Raw genomic sequence first — 21261 nt, 5'->3', positions numbered from 1 at the left:
GTTGAAGACACTGCCCCTGAAAATATGTGAAAATAGGTTTTGGACTTAGGATGAGAAATTTAGTTTGGTTTAGATCTAGAATTAGGGGTGGAGTTAGGAGTCAGAGAGAGGCTGATTGTTCCATAGGGGGGCAGGTCACAAGCCCTCCTTAGTACGCCGACTCGACAGCTGAAAAGGAGAGATGAGTGAAAACACCTGCGACAACTCGGTATGAAGAACTAGGGGACCGTGGTGATTACAACCACGCCAAGAACTACGTGAAGCAACAAAGGTCCAGACTTTGTGCTGCACATCTCAAAAGCTACGGGAACTTCTCCTGCTTTTCCGAATGAAGAGCCAACATCTGAGCTGGCCGTGCCCAGAGGTAAGGCAAAAACTAACAGGGGATGCCCTACGAGCTAGCCAAAACATCAGAGGCTGCTAGTGGAAGACGTAAGGAGTTTCAGCTAGGAGAGGTGAGTGGTTCTGATACACCCCTAGACAGGAACGTGTACATACACATGGGTCAAGTAGGCTTACATACTCAAGTTCAAATGCATTCATTTGAGGGAAAGAACTAACTTCACCTGAGGGAAAGAACTAACTTTTGCAGATGGTAACGTAGTGTAGGGACTAGCTGGAAGGTTAGTCTTAGTTTCCAGGATCCGTCACCTCTTTAATTTCCCACACAGTGTAGTGCACATCACTGATTTGTGAATGATGCAATGAAATGCTAAGAGCACTGGCTAAACAGTGGCAAGCCTGCTTACCAAGCCCCTGTGTTGTCCCACCATTGACAGAGCCCCCCATCGGTGACAACGGACACAATTTTACTCACATCCAAGCCGTTCTTCTCAAAGAACTGTGTTGATTCATTAAAGATGATTTCCCCAGTTGTGCACCCAGGCAGAGGAAGCAAACAATGGAGCTCTTCCCGAAAGGTCTTCCCATCAAAAATCTTGCAAACACAGAAAGCTGTTCCATTTCGGTTCGGTCACAGGAGGAGTCTATGGCTAGTGATATGGCTTCTGCTTTCTTCAAATCGGTGAGTAACTTGGAAAAACACTCCTCTGCTAAAAGTTCTACTCTTCTTGTTGTCGTGTTAGCCGACAATGTTGCCTGCTTTAATAGCTCCACAACCATTTTCTTGTTTTTCTCATCATGACTTAAAACTTCGCCAAGCATATCAGTTGCACACGTTTTAATCAACTCAGCATCAGCGAATGGCTTCTTAGCTTTAGCAAGGCTCCATGAAACATGCAGTGATGCACCTGTTGCACTCTCTTGTGCCGATGCTGATTTACAGATAGTAGAAATGGAGTGCTTGTATGATGTCATCATATTCGCTATATTTTGTTTGCAGTGATCTGATTTTGTCGGGTAGCTGGCATTAAAACTGGCAGCATGCATAGTGTTGAAGTGCCACTTGAGATTATCTGCATGCATATCAAGCATGTCAGTTTGGCATTGGCATGGTCCGGTAAAACAAAATAATACTCATCAGTCAGTCAGATCTGAACTGACAGTTTTCCGGGTCGACTTTCTGCTTTTTCGCACAGACCATGTTCTTGGTTTAGGACTGTTATTGATAATCCTTGGCTTAGCTGGTGAGTGACTCTGTGTAGTCAAGGACTGTAGAGAGTGCGGAGTACGTCTTACGCCTAAGGACCAAGACACACCAAACCGACTAGCGCTGACAAAGGCCGACTGTTGCGTCACCTCACATCACCTGCCGTCTGGGCCAAAAAGTAGCCCTTGAACACTACGCTAAGACTACAGCCGACAGCCAACTAGCATGTACGTTCTGCACTGATTCGCTAAGCTGAACAGCCAATCAGAGTGAGCTCTCTCACCGACAGGCTCCGCCGATTCAACATGCTGAATCAGCCGAAAAGCTGCCATCAGAGGTCCGTCTAGTGCTGACGGTGCGGGACATACCGCAAAAACTAGGGTCCCAGACGCACCAGGCCGACGGTCGGCCGTCAGCCAATGTCAGGCCGTCGGCCTGGTGCATGAGGGCCCTAACACGCACTCCATGGTGTAGGTCAAGTTTATGGGGTGGGGCGAGGTCAAAATATAGTAGAGCAGCACGCGCTTTATTTCTCATGTTGTGACAGGTGCGTTACTGCCAATGGGTCAGCGCAGGCCAAACATTTGGCTCTCGCGAGCCAGACTTGTCCCACGGGCTGCTTGTTGGAATTCAGCGTTTTAGGGGATGGTCCAAGGTGCTAGTGCAAACTATAGGAATACTTTTAAACAAAATGTACAATGTTTGTACATCATGCATGCACTGCAAAGATCAGCAATTAAATACAAGTATACTGCAATCAAAGTTCTGAGGGTACAGGGTTCTGATGTGGTCTAATAATACAAAATTGCAATGCAAATTGCTTGACGTTATAAATTCATTGACTTTTCTTTGACTTTTATGGCATATTGCAACATCTCCCTAACAAGTATTTCTCAGTGGTACCCCGGTTACTCTATGTATTTTCTCAGAAGACGAGACTGCAATCCAACTCCAAAGGTAAGAAAATTGGGCTTTTTTCTTTTCAAAGAGCCCGAGAGCAATCATGAAACTGAATTACAGCTGCAATCCATGACTTTTCTCGCCATTCTATCTATCTGAAGCATGATGATGATGTGGTGATTCTGCTGGACACACAATCAATATTACAGGCTGGTGACTCCACATGTATCGAAGGAGGCATGAGGTAGTCTGCAGCCCTCCCCCGGCTCGACGGAAGGGGTGGAGCAGCGACCGGGACGGCTCGGATAAAGTGCGGTAATTGGCTGGATACAATTGGGGAGAAGGGGGGGGGGGGTTAAAAAAAAGGCAGAAAAGTTCTGTGTGGAGCGATTTAGTGAAATACTTGACCATATTGAGTCAAGTGCTGGGTATGTCATCTGCAACAGCTGCGAGGCGCTGTATGTATACGACAGCCACAAAACTGGTACTTGGAACATGGTGTAATACGTCACCATGTCACCACACTTACATATAGCCCACTGAGAAATAATGGTAATGTGTGATCGGGTGCGGTCTCTAAATCAGAGAAAATAATTTGTTCGGGTGGTTTGGTGGCAGGTGGATGACTTACGCGTACATGCGGAACCGATACATGTGCATATTTAACTGGCCACTCTTGATAACAAACACAATGTTTACTGTCCATATAATTACACTGATACCAGTTTTTAGTAAGAAAATGCTGATAATGTTAGCTGGTAATTATAACTGTAGCACAACGAGCTAAACTACACAGCTCGCAAAACTACTGTATGGGCGTCTCCAGCCCGCACTCCTACTCCCGATGAGCTGGGATCGTAAAACCTTCATCAGATTTGCCATTTGGGATGGTTGTGGGACGGTAAGCAAGTGTAACTGTGAAGCCTTTTATTGTTCGTGAGCCTGCAGTCTGCCGTTGTTACGCATGTTACATAACAAACGTGTATTTTCTTCATCGATGGCCCTCATATACATGATCATGCCAGTGCAACGTCTGCTAGCAGCAGAGTAACATTAGCAGAGTAACACTAGCAGAGTAACATTAGTAGAGTAACATTAGTAGAGTAACATTAGTAGAGTAACATTATAGCCAGCTAGCGGAGCTATTCTCAAGTGGGCAACGCCAGCAGCACTTGCTGTGAGCTGAGGCATAGGATGAAGACAGGACTGATGATCCTCTGCTCTCGTCTCAAGTCACCAATCTGCTATTGTAAGTGATTCATTTGATAGTTATAAGATTAAAAGACGTATATGATTAGGTTAGTTACAATCGGTTAGTACTTTAACTAACAAACAGCTACAGTACAAATAGTAACAAATAGTTACAGTACTAGCCGTAATCTTGCAACAGTATGGACTTACTACTGTTGCAGGATTACATGTCGCAGTATCATGACAGTATGGACTTACTGTTACAAATCCATGCCTGAATGCGACAGGCATGGGCGCAAGTCCATGAATACTGAGATGGCATCCAGCGCTTTACCTGTGCCCCCGTCCATAGGGTTAGTGGTTGTGTCAAAAAGGGCATACGACATAAAATTTTGCCAAATCAGTATGCAGATTATCAAGACCATACTGGATCAGCTGAGGCCCGGGTTAACAACGACCGCCATTGATGCTGTGCCCTCACATGGTATCGTTTTTTTTTCTTCATATTTTTTATTTTTTTAAATCCACTGTGGCGACCCCTGAAAAACAGGGAACAAGCCGAAAGAAGAAGTTACAGTCGGTTGCATTTGCTAAAATGCTTCAGATAGCCTCGATCTAACAAGCGGGTTTACGCTAACAGAAGTCCGAGAGCTAGCATTAACGTTACCAACTTGCTAACAACGTTTTGGGGAACAAATGTTATGGACTTCTAGCTAACATTGTTTCTGCACTTGTGTGCATGTCTCTCTCCCTCTGCACACATGCAAATGTGTGTGTGTGTGTGTCTGTGTGTGTGTGTCTGTGCTTCAATACACCGAGCTAATGTGGCACGGTGTTTTGAAATAAAGATACTGGCGGACTGGGGGACAGAACCTCTGCTCTGTCACACTGTCACCTCTAGTCACTTGGTAGATGACATGAGAGGCTGTGCAAACACAGACAGTGCAGACAACAACATTAGAGTTAAATAAATGTTCACTTAAGTTCAGCAATTTTGTGTCTCATTTGTTATTATTATTAAATTGTTGTATTTTATCAGATGCAAACAACAACAACAACAACAACATGATATCGGCATTATATACTGACCATCGGCCACCCTACTCTCTAAATATCGGCAATTTAAAAACCCACATCCACCTACCACAAATAAGGATGCCAGTTAGCATTATGTGACCCGACTCCATGCGAGAAAAGTCGCAGATTTCACCTTTAAGGGATAAAGTATGGGGCGTCCGGGTAGCGAAGCGGTCTATTCCATTGCCTACCAATACAGGGATTGCCGGTTCGAATCCCCGTGTTACTTCTGGCTTGGACACAATTGGCTGTGTCTGCAGGTGGGAAGCCGGATGTGGGTATGTGTCCTGGCCGCTGCACTAGCACCTCCTCTGGTCGGCTGGGGCGCCTGTTCAGGAGGGAGGGGGAACTGGGGGGAATAGCGTGATCGTCTCACGCACTACGCCCCCCTGGTGAAACTCCTCACTGTCAGGTGAAAAGAAGCAGCCGGCGACTCCACATGTATCGGAGGAGGCATGTGGTAGTCTGCAGCCCTCCTCGGATCGGCGGAGGGGGTGGAGCAGCGACCGGGACGACTCGGAGAGCAGGGTGATTGGCCAGGTACAATTGAGGAGAAAAAGGGAGAAAATAAAAAAATAATGGGCAAAGTACAAATGGCCAAGTTCCCATGACTTTTCATAAACTACATAAAACAATTAACTGTCCAAAAATAATCCAAGTCTGGAAAATGCAGTTCTGTCACTTTCCTGAGGTTCAAGGAACGTGGGTATCATGACTGCAGTGTAGTTAAATCTTTCGTGTGTTACGCTGGTGGTCTCTGTGTAGTGGCCTGGGTGAAGCCAAACACAATATCTGACATGGTGAAGGCTCACTTCTGTTCTATTCAAAACAGTCACTGTCTCCGAGTCTACACAGGCTTTGTATAGGATGTGTTTCAAGTTTTGTGAAAAGGGTCTTACCGAGTCCTTGATGGCCATGAAACAGTGGCAGATCCAGCGCCGTGTGGTGCCGTCCCTACAGATATACGAGAACGCCCGCTCAAAGTTCCGGTCCGGAGCGCAGAAAGACACCTTCTCTATCGTCTGGTCCAAAATCAGGTCCTGCCAAGTAAGAGTGATGCGATTTACTATTCTCACATGACCGCCGAAACCAAGGCTGGTGTGTGTGTGTGTGTGTGTGAAATTAATTTCAAGGTGAAAGTTAAGTGATGCAGTGGCCAAAATCAAATTAAAATGAATTAAATCACATTGAGATTAACGTTTTACATTTTTACTCACATTTCTGTCAGAAAGGCTGAACAGTGCTCCGTCCACAAATGGGGAAATTTGAACTGTATGATAAATTCAGCTCTTGCAATTGTTTTGAAGGTGGAGTCAGCTTAACCATATCAAATACAACCAGCACAGCCTTTTTGTAAAGGAAAACGTCATATCTGATGCAGTACCAATTGTAGTACTAGTTGACTTCCAGCTGGTGGCAGTACAACCTTCAAATATGAAAAATGAGTGCATTATTCAGCCAATATCTACTCCAGCAGGTGCCCCAGACTACATGTTACATAAAAGAGGATCTGCAGGAAGTCACTAAACCGCAAGCACAAAACCTCAGCTGAACTGATATTAAATATTAAAATCCTCGTTTAACATTTGGTAAATAGAGTACTTACTATATTCCCAGTGTTCCCCCGTTACTACACCTTATTTTTTATTTTATCTCGTATATATATTTTATTATTCTTTTTTTTTTTAAAGTCCCCCCCATCCTTTTCTCCCCAATTGTACTTGGCCAATTACCCCACTCTTCCGAGCCGTCCCGGTTGCTGCTCCACCCCCTCTGCCGATCCGGGGAGGGCTGCAGACTACCACATGCCTCCTCCCATACATGTGGAGTCACCAGCCGCTTCTTTTCACCTGACAGTGAGGAGTTTCACCAGGGGGACGTAGCGCGTGGGAGGATCACGCTACCCCCGCTGAACAGGCGCCCCGACCAACAAGAGGAGGCGCTAGTGCGGCGACCAGGACACATATCCACATCCGGTTTCCCACCCACAGACACGGCCAATTGTGTCTGTAGGGACGCCCGACCAAGCTGGAGGTAACACGGGGATTCGAACTGGCGATCCCCTTTTTGGTAGGCAACGGAATAGACCGCTACGCTACCTGAGCGCCCTTATTATTCTTTTAACTTTTAGCTTTACTATTTACTGTTACGTTTTCCCTCTTGCACCATCCATCCATCAATCCATCATCCAAACCGCTTCCTGCTCTCAGGGTCGTGGGGATGCTGGAGCCTATCCCAGCAGCCATTGGGCGGCAGGCGGGGAGACACCCTGGACAGGCTGCCAGACCATCACAGGACAAATTCCTTGTATGTTAATGAACTACTTGGCAACAAATCTGATTCTGAACGACTTCTTATACCTGCCAAAGAGGGAGAGAGAGGGAGAGAGAGAGAGAGAGAGAGAGAGAGAGAGAGAGAGAGAGAGAGAGAGAGAGAGAGAGAGAGAGAGAGAGAGAGAGAGAGAGAGAGAGAGACTGTGGGAGGGGACAGAAGGAAGGGACTACCTTGGTTTTGTCGTCCACGACACGGAGGCCATCTGCCGACACCCACAACACCGCCCGGACCGCCTTCTTCCCTGCCTGCCGACAAAACAGAAGCAAGACAGGAGCAGGTGAGGAAACAAGACGCCGTTTCAGTCCAACAACCCCCCCCCGCCCCGTCCCCCATCCCCCAAATATGTGACGACACCCCCACTTATCCCCAGTCCTTGAAACCTATGTGAAACGCTCGTAAAAACTCAACCAACACGCACACATACTCAGAACAAACACGCCACCTGGAAAAAAAGAGACAAGGCACCAGGTGATGAAGACGTCAAACTCAGAACAGAAGAAGAAGAAGGTGTGAGTTGGAATTCGGTGTGATTTTCATACCCAGAGTTCAGTAAAAGAGAAGAGGAAAAGTGAAGTCAAAAACGGCGTTCCTTTGGTTATGAGAACGTCAACCACAATAACAGCAAAACTGAGCCCTTTGCAACCTGTGTGTGTGTGTGTGTGTGTGTGTGTGTGTGTGTGTGTGTGCGCAGCCCAGAGACAGCCCACAGTCACAGGGACTCTTCTCTGTTGCGTTCTTCCTTTCTGTTAGAGGTGACGATTGAGGAGGAGGGGGGGTCAAAACCGGAACCCCCCCCCCAACACACACAAACACCAAAACACAAAAGTGCTCCGCCTTCCCCGTACACAACACACATGCATCATTGTGTTGGTCCTCACCAGACAGACTCCCCCAGTGTCTGTGTGTGTGTGTGTGTGTGTGTCTCTTCCTGCCTTCACATGTGTGACCAAAGGGTGAAGTGTTAGGTAAGGGGAGGAGAGCGAGAGAGGGAGAGGGAGAGAGAGGGAGGCACTCAAGACACACAAAACACAACTTACTTTTGTAAAGAATCCTTTGAAGAACTTCCTGTCCTGGAAGTGGAAGTGGTAAAGGGGGAAGGTGGAAGGTGGGGGAGACAGACACAAGGCATGATAACGTTACCCATGACGTCTACAGATCGGTACGAGCTACTGGGGGAGGCGGTGGACGGGCCGGCGATACTGTCCGCCCACACACCTTTTTTTTTTTTTTTCTGGGTAAAAGTGGAGCGGGGTGGAGTGAGTGAGTGGGTGAGTGGGTGAGGAGCCGGATCAGAAACGGGTCCATGTGACTACAGAATGACAGAAGGGAGGGATGATGGGTAATATTATGGTTGTTATTGTCAATGATTTTTTCTCAGCTTTTCCCTCCATTTTTTTCGTGGTAGTGATGAGCTGGGGTTATGAGTGGGTGAGTGGGTGGGTGAGGATCTGGATCAGAAACAGGCCCACGTGATGGCAGAGTGACAGACAGGAGGGACAGGGGGTGATGTTATGGTTGTTATTGTCTCCAGGATCGGCGTTAATACCACCACGACTGAGGTCGGTAAACTGCGACGACCCGTCACTCACACAGGGGCCCCTTCCCGGCACCGGTAGGTACTCAAGCTCAGGCCCCTGTGGGCCGCCTGCTGCCCCCTGTTGGGTCACCGATTTGGGGAACGAGGGGGTTCTTTCTGCGTGTCCTCCCGGGAGGATTACCATAATCCAGCATGTGTGAAGCACAAGACTACAGGAGTCCCGCCGCTGTAACGTCGTCGCATGCCGCCCGGGCGGGTGGGCGAGATAAGGGTCGGCGGAGCTGCAGGTCAGCTATTCGGCAAACGGACACAGATTCCCACAGACGGAAGACGGGGGGGGGGGGGGAGTATCGGCAGGGGGAGGGGTCAGGGTTACGCCCCTGCACACCTCGCACCAGTCAGAGCAAACTGGTGCTAGCAAACTAGTGCCCCCCCCTCCCCCCCAGCAGAAGGGCCACTCCTCCCCATCCGAGGCTGGGAGAAAAAGAGTGCCACCCTGCTCCTGTTACACAGCCGTGGTGGAGACGGTGCCCGGAGTCCCGTGTTAATGTGTGATTTAAGCGGCGTTAGTGCGAGTGTCTGCATGTGAGAAGGAGAAGGAGAAACAGGAGGATGAGGGAGCAGCTCCGACAGCTAGAGTTAGTCTAGTCAGGGTGACATTGTGATGAATAAGGACTAAAACATCTGTTGGGTTAAGGCAACTAGAACGGGTAAGGGGACGGACGGGCAGTTGGGAGGGGAATTTGGGAGGGGCACTTTTCCACCAGCGACACCACACCACAACAAAAACCTGCTTACAAAAAAAAAAGACAAAAGAAAGCAACAAAAATAATCTGCAGCGTTCAAACTTTTGCATTCAGGCGGACACGGGTTTGAAAATGGAGTTGGCAGAGGAGTGTACTGGGGAGAAAGAACAAGGTCTTAAAAGTACAGCTGTGGGTTTTGGAAGATCAGGGAGGAGGCCTGAAAGGTAAAGCAAACACCAGAGAGAGAGAGAGATGGAGGGAGGCAAGGAGGGAGAGAGAGAGAGAGAGAGGGAGGGAGGGAGGGAGGGAGGGGGAGGGGGAGAGACAGAGAGAGGGAGGGGAGAGAGAGAGAGAGAGAGGGAGGGAGGGAGCGAGGGGGAGGGGGAGAGACAGAGAGAGGGAGGGGGAGAGAAAGAGAGAAGAAGGGAGGGGAGAGGGAGGGAGGGGAGAGAGGGAGGGAAGGAGGGAGGGGGAGAGAGAGAGAGGAGGGAGAGAGAAAGAGAGAGAGGAAGGGAGGGGAGAGAGAGCGAGAGACAGGGGAGGGAGAGAGAGGAAGGGTGGGGGAGAGACAGAGAGTGCGAGAGAAAGGGAGGGAGGGAGGGAGGGAGGGGGAGAGAGCGAGAGACGGAGGGAGGGGGGGGGCAAAAATATGTAGCCTACAATCCAACTTCAAACTGTCTGCCCACATTCATGGTCTAATGAGCCAACCAGACATCCAGCACAGCACAGGACCTCCAAATGATGCGGGGTTACTTGCTTGTGCAGTCGGGCGGAGTGGGCAGAAGTCGTTGCCACCAATAGCCGGTGTTTACCGGCACGTTGCTTGCAGCTGGCATCAGCAACCCGCCCTGCGCATCACGCAAACCAGCAGCAGAATGAGCAACGGCAGTGACTGAGCCTCTGCTTGTGGAACATCTGTCGTCACACACAAGCCTCCGCTGCGACTGCTGCAGCTCACGGCACCCGTCTAACAAGAAGAAGAAGAAGAAGCGACTGCTGCAGCTCACGGCACACGTCTAACAAGAAGAAGAAGAAGAAGAAGAAGCCTCTGCTGCGACTGCTGCAGCTCACGGCACCCGTCTAACAAGAAGAAGAAGAAGAAGCAACTGCTGCAGCTCACGGCACCCGTCTAACAAGAAGAAGAAGAAGAAGCAACTGCTGCAGCTCACGGCACACGTCTAACAAGAAGAAGAAGAAGAAGAAGCCTCTGCTGCGACTGCTGCAGCTCACGGCACCCGTCTAACAAGAAGAAGAAGAAGAAGAAGAAGCCTCCGCTGCGACTGCTGCAGCTCACGGCACCCGTCTAACAAGAAGAAGAAGAAGAAGCGACTGCTGCAGCTCACGGCACACGTCTAACAAGAAGAAGAAGAAGAAGCCTCCGCTGCGACTGCTGCAGCTCACGGCACCCGTCTAACAAGAAGAAGAAGAAGAAGAAGCCTCTGCTGCGACTGCTGCAGCTCACGGCACCCGTCTAACAAGAAGAAGAAGAAGAAGCGACTGCTGCAGCTCACGGCACACGTCTAACAAGAAGAAGAAGAAGAAGCGACTGCTGCAGCTCACGGCACCCGTCTAACAAGAAGAAGAAGAAGAAGCCTCTGCTGCGACTGCTGCAGCTCACGGCACCCGTCTAACAAGAAGAAGAAGAAGAAGAAGCCTCTGCTGCAGCTCACGGCACCCGTCTAACAAGAAGAAGAAGCCTCTGCTGCGACTGCTGCAGCTCACGGCACCCGTCTAACAAGAAGAAGAAGAAACTGCTTCTCGCTCCCACAGCGGCTGGCACTGACCTACAGAAAACCTTTTTTTTTTTAAAGCTGCAACGACTAAACATTTCTATAGTGCTTTCCAGAAAACAACGGATCACAAAGCACTGAAAAACCCCAACACCCCCTCCCCCAAAAAAAAGAACAAGAAAAGACACACAAGGAACGTTATAGGAAAAGGAGATACAGTCTTTCTTTAAATCTAGCCATCACATATGGTGGTCGTGGGGGGGTTGGTTTGGATTAGGAAGAGGATGGTGGGTGGGGTGGGTGGGGGGGGGGTAATATTATACTGAAAAACCAAAATGGCAGGGTAACACTGATGGAGTCAGCGAGCTTTAGAAAGAGTATTCAGATGTACGTATATATGTTCACACAACCTCTTATCTGTTGACTCATCCCCGCTGATGTACGCCTGTGGGTATCATACGAATTTAAGACTCTTTTTTTTTTTTAGGGGGGCACATCAGCCCATCCCGGAGAAATGAAGAAACACTGGCTTTTTCTATTACCCTCTACTGGCAAGTACAATCCCACCCCCTGACTGACGAATACACCTCCAGCTCTGGGCAGCGGGCCAACCAAAGCAGGAAGTGATATCACGATGACATTGTAAAATGGCAACCTGGAGGCTGATGGTGCTGCAGTGTAGCCTCCTCCTCCTCCTCCCAAATGTTCCACCCTCCTCTGTGTCAGGGGGTCACAGAGCTGTGAGAAAACTCTCATTACTACCCCCTAGAGGGCGCTCGCTGAAGCACACACACACACACACATGTAAATGGGCACGACCAACATACCAACATGCAGCCTCGTGCACGTGAGGGAAAATCTGAACCCTCACAAAACACAGACACCACTGTGCCCAACTCGTTACATAGGCTACGAGGAGTACCCAGCCCCGGCCCTGTTATTCAGCGCAGGGCGGCTGACGGTTTGAGACCGTGCAGTTGGTGTTCTGATCTGCCTGACTGAGGCTTTTCTGAGAACAGCCTTCCCTCCCAGGCCCCTACTGGGTTCTCGGCGATGATGGATTAGAGCCTTGTTATCAGGTGATTCATTTATTATTTCTTGGAACTTGAGTTTGTTGCTAAGCACCCAAACATTTTTTTTTTTCTGAGCGGAATTGTGTCTGTTGCATGGCAACAATTTAGTCATCAAATATTCTAGCAGGGTCCCGTTGGACACTGCAGTGACGTCGCCGCTCTAATTGGCTGGAACGCGGCAGCACGAGGCAAGGTGTGCCAACGGGGGCCTCTTATTGGGTCTAATGCGAAATCCCCGTATCAGCAGCATCTCGTCTCCAGCCAACACACATCTGCTTGGCGTGCTGCAAATGCTCAGGAGCAGCAGTATTTCCAAGCGTCGGCGCCACTAGAGAGCCCACTTTGTTTAGGAAAATGATGTCAGAGCACGCCACGGGCAGCATTTTACATATTCGACGCTTGTCAGCTGTGATGCAAATGCATTTCGACTCGCCGCTCTGCTTCTGCGCCGGCGTGTGTTCAGCTCTACGGTGACTCTGGTCTGCCCTAAGAGTCTAACAATGATACGGAGGATAGCCACTAGGGAGCAGTCCTCCTCTGCACCGGTTGCATTCTTTGCATTTCCTGTCAGGCGAGCCCAGCGGGCGTACAGGTAAACTGCCACATGCAGGGCCAGAGTTCAGCATGATCACATGACCACAGCTGCCTGTGGACATGGCCCCAGCGCAGGCCAGCTGGTAGATAGACCTCTTCTGGAAGTTAATGAGTCTTGGGTTTGATGGCTGAAGCTGTGGGTGTGTCCAAGAGCGTGTCCTGTGACAATGTGCAGCTTAACCCCTCGCTGCTCAGTCGCTCTTAGAGGCTCTCGGAGAGTCATCTACATGACTTAGATTAACAAGGTTATCAAACTGAGCTGCACAGGAGTCTGACCTGTCCTCTACCAGCCACAGCGGCTGATGGGTAGCCAAACCTTATACTGCTACATTTATCCAGTTTTCCACTCCTGCCTGTAGCAGACTCCAACTCCAGAGTCCAACTCCATCCATTTAATTTTGCAGGCATTATTTGTCAGCTGGTGGAGGTTGATTTCCCCCCTTGCTTATAAGCACAGGTTCCTGAAGCAAAGCCCACACTGGCGTACGACCAAAGGCCTCTGGGTGGAGCAGAGTGTTGGACGGATGTAGCGAGCAGGGTCAGGGAGTCGAGATGGGAACACTCCTCCCTCGCGTTTGGGTAGACTCCATCTTGTGCTCCGTGTTATGAAGTCTTTAACTCAATAAGCCCCCAACGCCTCCGGCCCTGTCTACAGTACACTGTAATCTGGAGTCAGCACGTTGTGTGTATTTTTATGTGTGTGTGTGTGTGTGAGTGTGTGAGTGTGTGTGCGCATACGCTCATAAGTGTGTGCTTGTGCTGCGTTGCTTCCCCTAAGAGTTCTCTGAAGGATGGGCACCAGTGATCCATGGTCACATGACGTGGTGCAGCATGGGATGTGTAAACTGTAACTCCTACTAGGCTAACAATATAACTATGTCAAATGCTGAAGAACAGGCCATCAGTTAATCTGTCTTTAAAAAAAACACTTCCTGTTGGTGATGCCGAGTAGATCTGATATGTAATGGAGATTATATGGGAAACATAAGTAACACATCACTTATATAGGTCGGTTTTATAAAGCCTCAGCTTCGGAGTGAGGCTCCTCGAACCAGGAAGGGCTCCACACAGACTCCTGCTGTAGTGATACCTCAGTCCCTGGTGATCTGCATGAAGTAGTGTATTACCAGGGGCATCAGTGACAGCGGGACTGTCTGCCACTGTCACCACACTCACTGAACGGAGAGCCCCGTGTTAGTAGGCAACGGAATAGACCGCCACGCTACCCGGACGCCCAATATTGTGCATTTTTTGTGAGCAGACTGGCATCTCCAAGTTAACTAGACTGCACCTCTCATTAAATGGAGGGGGCATTGCCTAGGAGTTGTGTCACTATGTGTGTACAATATATCTGCATGAAAATGTGTGCCGCAAGAGTGAGTGTGTGAGTGCTGTACCCGTGGGAATCTTTACATGTACTCACCGTGCGCATACCCTAATGTCTGTTGTGCTACAAACCACCAGACTGGTGCGTGAGGCTTCCCTCAGCAACAGACTGGCCCAGCAGTGGAGTCACAGACGGGTCTAACTGTGGAGAAAAATGGGGCAGCTCTGGATTAACATCAAACAAACCTCAACGGATCTGGGTCGACGGTGACACCTGAGATCGCGCTACAGCTCTGCCCAGGAGCCAAGACCAGGCAGGGTTCAGTCCCAGACACTATTCATCTCAAGGTACCAAAACTTCACCCTTGTCAGACTGGCTTGGGATGGCACATAAGTCAAATTTACCAGGCGTGCTAAACAGCACAGCACAACACAACGCAACGCAACGCAACACAACACAACACAAGGAGATCTCCGTTTTGTGTTGGTCATAAACAACAGATATTAAACTACAAAACTTTTATTTAGACAATCAAGATCGACAGGTAGCTAAATTATATCCTTGGGCACCCCAGTGTCTCACCTGGTAGACTGGTGCCACATATAGGGCTGAGTCCTTACTGCAGCGGCCTGGGTTCGAATCCGGCTCGAGGCCTTTGCTGCATGTCATCCCCTCTTGCTCCCCTAACTTTCCTGTCTCTCTCTACTATTGCTATCAAATAAAGGCGAAAAATGCCAGAAAACACAATCTAAAAATAAATAAATAAATCTTATTGTCCATTTATCACGACAGAAATTTTGTCATTTCGTTACTTGCGTTGCAGCGACTGGGAGCAGCACAGCGTCCTCCTTAGAGCAGCGCTGCCAGGGTAGGGTCGGGTGATATGACAATATACATATACCGTGTCCACCAGTAGAGGTTTGGCAGTACCGTTTCAACCACGGGAGCTGGTTCGGGAGATTTGGGTAGTAGCGCACATTCTATACGAGGTCCTGGTGGTAATGAATCATAATGTTGTTTGCCAACTGCCATAAAACTCAAGAAGAAGACGACGACGACGTGAGAGCGACAAGGATACACGGAGGAGAGGGAAATTGTAAATACAGAGCAGGGGGAGGCATCCCAGCCAACCCAAGATGAGGGAGGAGAACTTGTTACTCAAAGGGGTGCAACTTCAGTCGTGTGGACATGGTTTGAAGTACGGTATGCTTATTTTAGACCACTTCTTAATTAATTTATAGAGAAATTACTGTATCGTAATATATACCGTTACTGTGATGTAAAATTACTTATACCGTGAGAGAACATTTTGGCCATATCACCCACCCCTACGCCTGGGGGTTAAATGCCTTGCCCGTGACCACAACAGCCCAATCTGGCATCCTGATACAATCACCCCTCTGGTCGTCAGCCCAAGCAAAACCAGGACTACTCATCCAGTTCTGGGATTGACAGAGAGCTTCTAGTTACAGGATCGCATCTCTTACTCCTTGGTGATAACCCATGCCATTGAGAGAGGGGACACGATGCAACACGGATCCAAGTTTGGGCTGGAATCCAGGATTTAGCTTTTAGGTCTGTGACCTGAAAAGCTATCACGTTAAGGCACCAAGATGCCCCGATTCTTAATTTTACTGTCTTATTGCCCTTTATTCATTATTGACTTACTGTTAAAAGTACTCGACTGTAACTGTTTCAAAAACTGCTATAAAGAATGAGGTTTGTTACTTTTGTTATCAAAGCACACAAACTGATTCAATGAAACTAAGTTGAAGTATTCAAAAGCAGGTGCTCCAGCGTTAATCATGCAGAAACCGGAATGGTCCTCCACAACCTAAGTGGTCCTCCAAAGCTCAAGAGACACTATTATAGCATGCTGTTTGTACAGCTGGGACTGAGGAGGTCCAGATCCTGCTGGCACCACCTAAAGTATATGAATACATGCCCTCATTCGAATGTGAGGCAGTTTGGGTAAAAGCCCCCCCACCACCACCACCACCACCAAAGAGCATATGTAATGTTATGAATTAAAGATGTATTGGCTACTGGAAAAAAAAGCTCTTACAAGTTATGACCAACTAAAACCAATAATTACTGAGCAGACCCAAATTTCAGTTGAAAATGTGTCTCATCCTGTAACTCCTAAACTTCTTGGTCCTCTCATCCTGCAGGCATCCAACAGAGACAGGCCGGTGACCTCGCCTTGGACTCTGACTCATAGTTGAGGGACAGGATGACTCATGAGACCACTATCAGTCACATTCATCCTGGGGAGTTTTCTACACTGGGTTTAACCTGGCACAAAAACTGACAGTACAGAAAAGCAAGTTATTATCCGAGGACCGGTTCCTCCCCAATGCTGGAATTCACCGTTTATGCTCAACTCCCCTGCAATCTACAGAAGCAAGAAGTATATGCCAGACTATCTGCACATGTTCAGTGAACTGACCGATGAGAGGCAGGGAGAGAGAGAAAAAATACAGGACAGATAAAGATAGCTGGAGTCAGGTGCGAAAAAGAGACAGAGTGGGATAGAGAGAGACAAACACTGACGGATACACTTTTTTTTAATTTTGAGATACTTTATTGATCCCCATAGGGAAATTACGCTCTGCATTTAGCCCATCCTAGCTGTGTAGCTACGAGCAGTGGGCAGCCGCCATGCAGCACCCGGGGACCAACTCCAATTCGTCTTGCCATGCCTCGGTCAAGGGCACAGACAGGAGTATCAACCCTAACATGCATGTCTTTTTGATGGTGGGGGAAACCGGAGCACCTGGAGGAAACCCACCGCAGACACGGGGAGAACATGCAAACTCCACACAGAGGACGACCTGGGATGACCCCCAAGGTTGGACAACACCGGGGTTCGAACCTAGGACCTTTTTGCTGTGAAGCGACAGCACTAGCCACTGTGCCGTCCAACACATACAGACACAAAGAAACACAGAGACAGGGACAAAGAGCCAGAAACCCAGAGAGGGAAAAAGACAGAGAGAAAAACACACAAAGAAAAAAAAGTCCTTCTGACTGGTCCCTAAAAGTCGGGAGGCATCGTAAAAGGCTTGCTGGGCCACACTCGGGACTTCCTCTGCATAGCCACACCAGACAGAGTCCCGAGGAAGCAAAACAGTACCAAAGAGTCATGTGACAATAGAGGGAGGAGGACCACTGTGAGGGGGGTGGGGGACACATTGATGAGGGTTGGTAGAACAAGAGTAGGGGAAGATCACAGAGGAGTTGGGGGGCTGTGCAGAAAAAGTGAAGAGAAGTGGAACTGGGGCAAGGATCTTGTGTTCTCTGTGGTGAGGTGTGGCTGGGCGGTCCAGTGCAAGTACCTACCGTCTTCAGGCGCTTTACGGCTTCCTCGCAGATGTGCATGCCCCGTGACTCCTCCACCTCCACATGGCCCAGGTACTGAAGAGGGGGAGAGAAAGAGAGAGGGGGAGAGAGAGAGAGCAAGAGATTTTTTTTTTTTGTAATTTTAAAAATTCTTTATTTAAATCAAAATGTCAACTTACAAACAAGTACTTAACATGCACCTCTAACATACCCCAAAAAATAATCATTCAACAACAGCTCAAAACGGAAAACAACAAACGGAAAACAGAAAAGACCCCTTTTATCCAAGCTCTGCCGAAAACCCCCCAGCTCATCCTCTATGGTTGAACGCAGCACCCCTCTATAACACCAAATGGTTGTGAATTTGTCAAGTTCCTTCATTGCTCTGTAGTAATTCAAATCTACCCTTATCCTGGCCTTGACCATCCTGGTAAACAAGAGTTCGACATCACAGTCTACAGACTCTTCAATTCTTTTTTTCCCGGCTAACATAAATAACCATTTCTGCCCGTCCTGCAAGGGAATTCAAGAGTTGGCATTTGTATTTTAAACGTTGGCTATGTTTAAAACCAAGAATAAAATTCTGTTAGTAAAAACTTTATCCAGATCTAAATAAATTTTCCAGAAGCAGAAACGGATGTATATCTAACACATTATTAAAAAAAACAACGGAAAACTGTTTCTCTCTGGGCACAATAGGGGCAGCTGCCATTCATATTAGGGTTTAACACAGAAATAAAAGCATTGACAGCCACTGTGTCATGCAAGAACCTCCACTGCAGATCACCAGCTTTTTTCATTAACGGTGGTTTGTGAAAAACCCTCCACACCGGCTTCACGTTTTCTCCCAAGCCCAGCTGGGTTCTCCCGGGTGTATCAGTCCAACCACTTAGTTTTTCTTTATTCAGGATTTTAACCATCATATTATACATGGCTTTACATTTAAGTTCATTTACACCTGAGTTCAAAGCATTTCCCAAATCTAAAAACGGCCCCGTACAATTTTTCAAATCAGATCAACTTTTAAAACAGGGAATGGATCATTGCATAGGCTACTGGTCTCCACACAAAGTCTGTAGACCAAGTGAGCAATCTCTGAATGAACTGTAGACTGTAAATGAAGTGGCTTTCTTTCTTAGACAGAAGGCTACACCCCTGCTGGCCAGAGGGATCAGTCCTTGACCATTTTCATCTTTAGGGAGGTACAGCACACTCTGAGTAATCCAGTGCAATTTGTCCAAGAAAACGTTCCCCAGCACAGCCTGAATCTTGGCCAGAGGGTTGGTTGGAGGATCAACGCATGTTAATTGATGCCAGAGTGGATAACACCAGGCTATTGATCACTAACATGCAACCCCAATATGACATTTTTGGTAAAATCCATTTCCACTTCTTACGATGTCCTTCTACTTTTTCTAAAGCATTCTCCCAACTTTTATTTAAAAAAGATTAATTCCCCACAAACACTCCCAGATGTTTCATCCCTCCCATTTTCCATGTCAACCCCCCAGGTAACATGAGCTTACCATTCAGTCCCTCTCCTACCATCAGCACCTCACTTTTCCCCCAGTTTACCCTCGCTGATAGTTGATCAAACTTAACATTTTTACTAGAACATCAATATCTCTTTAGTCCATTACAAAAATAGCTACATCATCTGCATAGGCAGAGAGTTTAAATATTGCGCTGCAACCAGCAAAAACGACTCCAGACAACTCACACATCAATTTAAGCAGCAGGGGCTCAACGGCCGCAGAGTACAATATTCCAGACAAAGACCATCCCTCTCCAATTCCATGGAGATACCATGGGTGACACACAGCTGTGCCTGGTAGATGAAACCGTTGCTCATGCCAGCCTTCCAGAGTCACTTTCGGACATCATCAAAAGCCTGGCGTTGCTTAATCACCTCTGCCGGGTTGTCGGGAAAGAAGTGAATCACTTTGCCTTTGTAGAGCAGAGGAAACTGATGGTGGGACAGTTGTAACATTTTCTCCTTCGTTTGGAAATGATGAATCCATGCTATCATTGTGCACGGCCTCCTCAGGAAGCTGCCTTCCCAGACCATGTGCTTGAGTCACTTCCAGCGGCTTGGGAAATTGCCAGCGCCCAGCAACTCAAGGATACATTTCGTCAAGAACCCCATCGGACGCCCGTTCTCGATCTTCTCAGGTAGGCCAACGATTATATTCTGCCACCTGGAGCAAGCCTCAAGGTCGATCACTTTCATGCAAACTGCATCGTTCTCTGAGTGCATTTTTGTACACATCTGCTGAACAAGCAAGAGGCGGTGATCATAGTCAGAGCTAGCATTTTCCACCTCCTTTATTTGGTTACCAAGACTCAACAAAGATGCCTGGGTAGATAGATACCAGAGATGCCGCTAAATTGTCAAATCGGTCGGTCATCGTCTTGCTCATATTTCATTTTGCAGAGAGGATGTTTGTGGACTCTGCGTCACGCTCGTTACCCGACTCCGAGGTTACCGCAGCCTGCTCAGCTAGCTCCGAAAGCAGTTGACCATCAGTCTCATTTGGGGCTTTATCCTGCTTCTTCCCCCTTTCGGCTTTCAGTTTTGTCATCCTGGGGCTATTAGACGTAGAAAATTACGAAGTAAAACCGCCAAATTAATTAAGTGAGTTACTGAATTATTTCTAGTATGGAGAGGAGCCCTGGAAAAAACACTTCTAATCCATGCGGTGCTCAGTAGCGCCCCCCCCCCTCCAAAAAAAGTTTAGGCCATCATAGAAACGCATCCTGTTTGAATTCACTCTAATAGAGATCTCCGTAAAACCCTGCTGCATATTTCAGAATCTCAGAAGCTGCTGCACACCAGTGTTAGCACGTAGAGAGTGGATGGTCTTTCTCTGCCTGTTCTTATACGCTAAAGAAAAAGTGAGAAGGAGCATCCATATGTGTGACATTCAGAAAGTGTGAGCGGACCAGTGCCCCCCCTGTGCTGTAACACCCAGCAGGTTAGCCAAAGCAGACTTTTTGGATTTGAGAGCCTCTATATGCCCTCGATCTCCTATGGAATCTACTAAATTCTGGGGTTCCACCATTTCAATCTCTAGATCTCTCATAGAGCTGGCTATGTCTCTGGTGACACTGCGAGTGTACTGCTGGAAAAACTGCTTCATCTGGCACTTGCCAATGTCCCACCATTGCTGTAAAGAACTAAAATCAGACCTTCTCTTTCTGTGTTGACCCCAGAAAAACTTAAAAGCATCTCTAAAATTGTTATCACGTAAAAGGGCTGTATTAAAATGCCAGAAAGCACTATTTGTTTTAACACTCCTTATAAAAACCGAACACTGTGCCAAGGAATGATCAGAGAATCCAACTGGAATTGTTCCATTGTTTAACATATCAAAATTATGTTTAAAACAATAAAACTGATCAAGCCTTGCCATGGATAGCATATTTCTTTTGAATGTGTCCATGTATATTGCCTCTGGTTTCCATAAAAAGCTCTCCAAACGTCTTTTAGCTCACATGATTTAATTAAATGTGTGAGCCAACTAAGAGATACAGCATGTGGTTCCTGATGATTTCTGTCCAGCTTGCAATTTTCTGTACAGTTAAAATCCCCTCCCATAAATAAATAATCATCAGTGTCACATTTACAGATAAAATCAAATAACACATCCATAAAACTAGTATTTCGGGGCCAAGGGTTGGACCATAAACATTTATAAAAAACATTTTTATATTTTCATATTGTACCTTCACTTTCAGTAGTCGGCCTTTGACCACCTCTACTTAAAGGGAACATGGCATAAATTTTTTTTGAAAAAAAAGAATCCCAATCCCACCACTAATATTTGATTTATGGCTGAGAATAATTTTTCCAGTCCATTC

General features: G+C 47.6%; 1 protein-coding gene across 4 annotated transcripts in view; it reads right to left on the bottom strand.

Annotated features, from left to right (window-relative positions):
* numb (NUMB endocytic adaptor protein) overlaps positions 1 to 21261 on the bottom strand; it is a 95113-nt gene that overhangs the window by 6679 nt on the left and 67173 nt on the right. For 3 of the 4 annotated variants that reach the window (XM_056296439.1, XM_056296441.1, XM_056296440.1), the window contains exons 3-5: positions 17401 to 17475; positions 7222 to 7296; positions 5617 to 5757 (exon numbers count right to left, since the gene is read on the bottom strand). In XM_056296439.1, the coding sequence (XP_056152414.1) occupies positions 5617 to 5757; positions 7222 to 7296; positions 17401 to 17475 (291 nt within the window). Of the gene's footprint in view, positions 1 to 5616; positions 5758 to 7221; positions 7297 to 8088; positions 8122 to 17400; positions 17476 to 21261 lie in introns of all 4 variants that reach the window. The other variant, XM_056296438.1, reaches the window with a different exon arrangement.

This window comes from Lampris incognitus, chromosome 16, assembly GCF_029633865.1.
Source record: "Lampris incognitus isolate fLamInc1 chromosome 16, fLamInc1.hap2, whole genome shotgun sequence".
NCBI lineage: Eukaryota > Metazoa > Chordata > Actinopteri > Lampriformes > Lampridae > Lampris > Lampris incognitus.
This window is presented reverse-complemented; position numbering and strand designations above follow the sequence as displayed.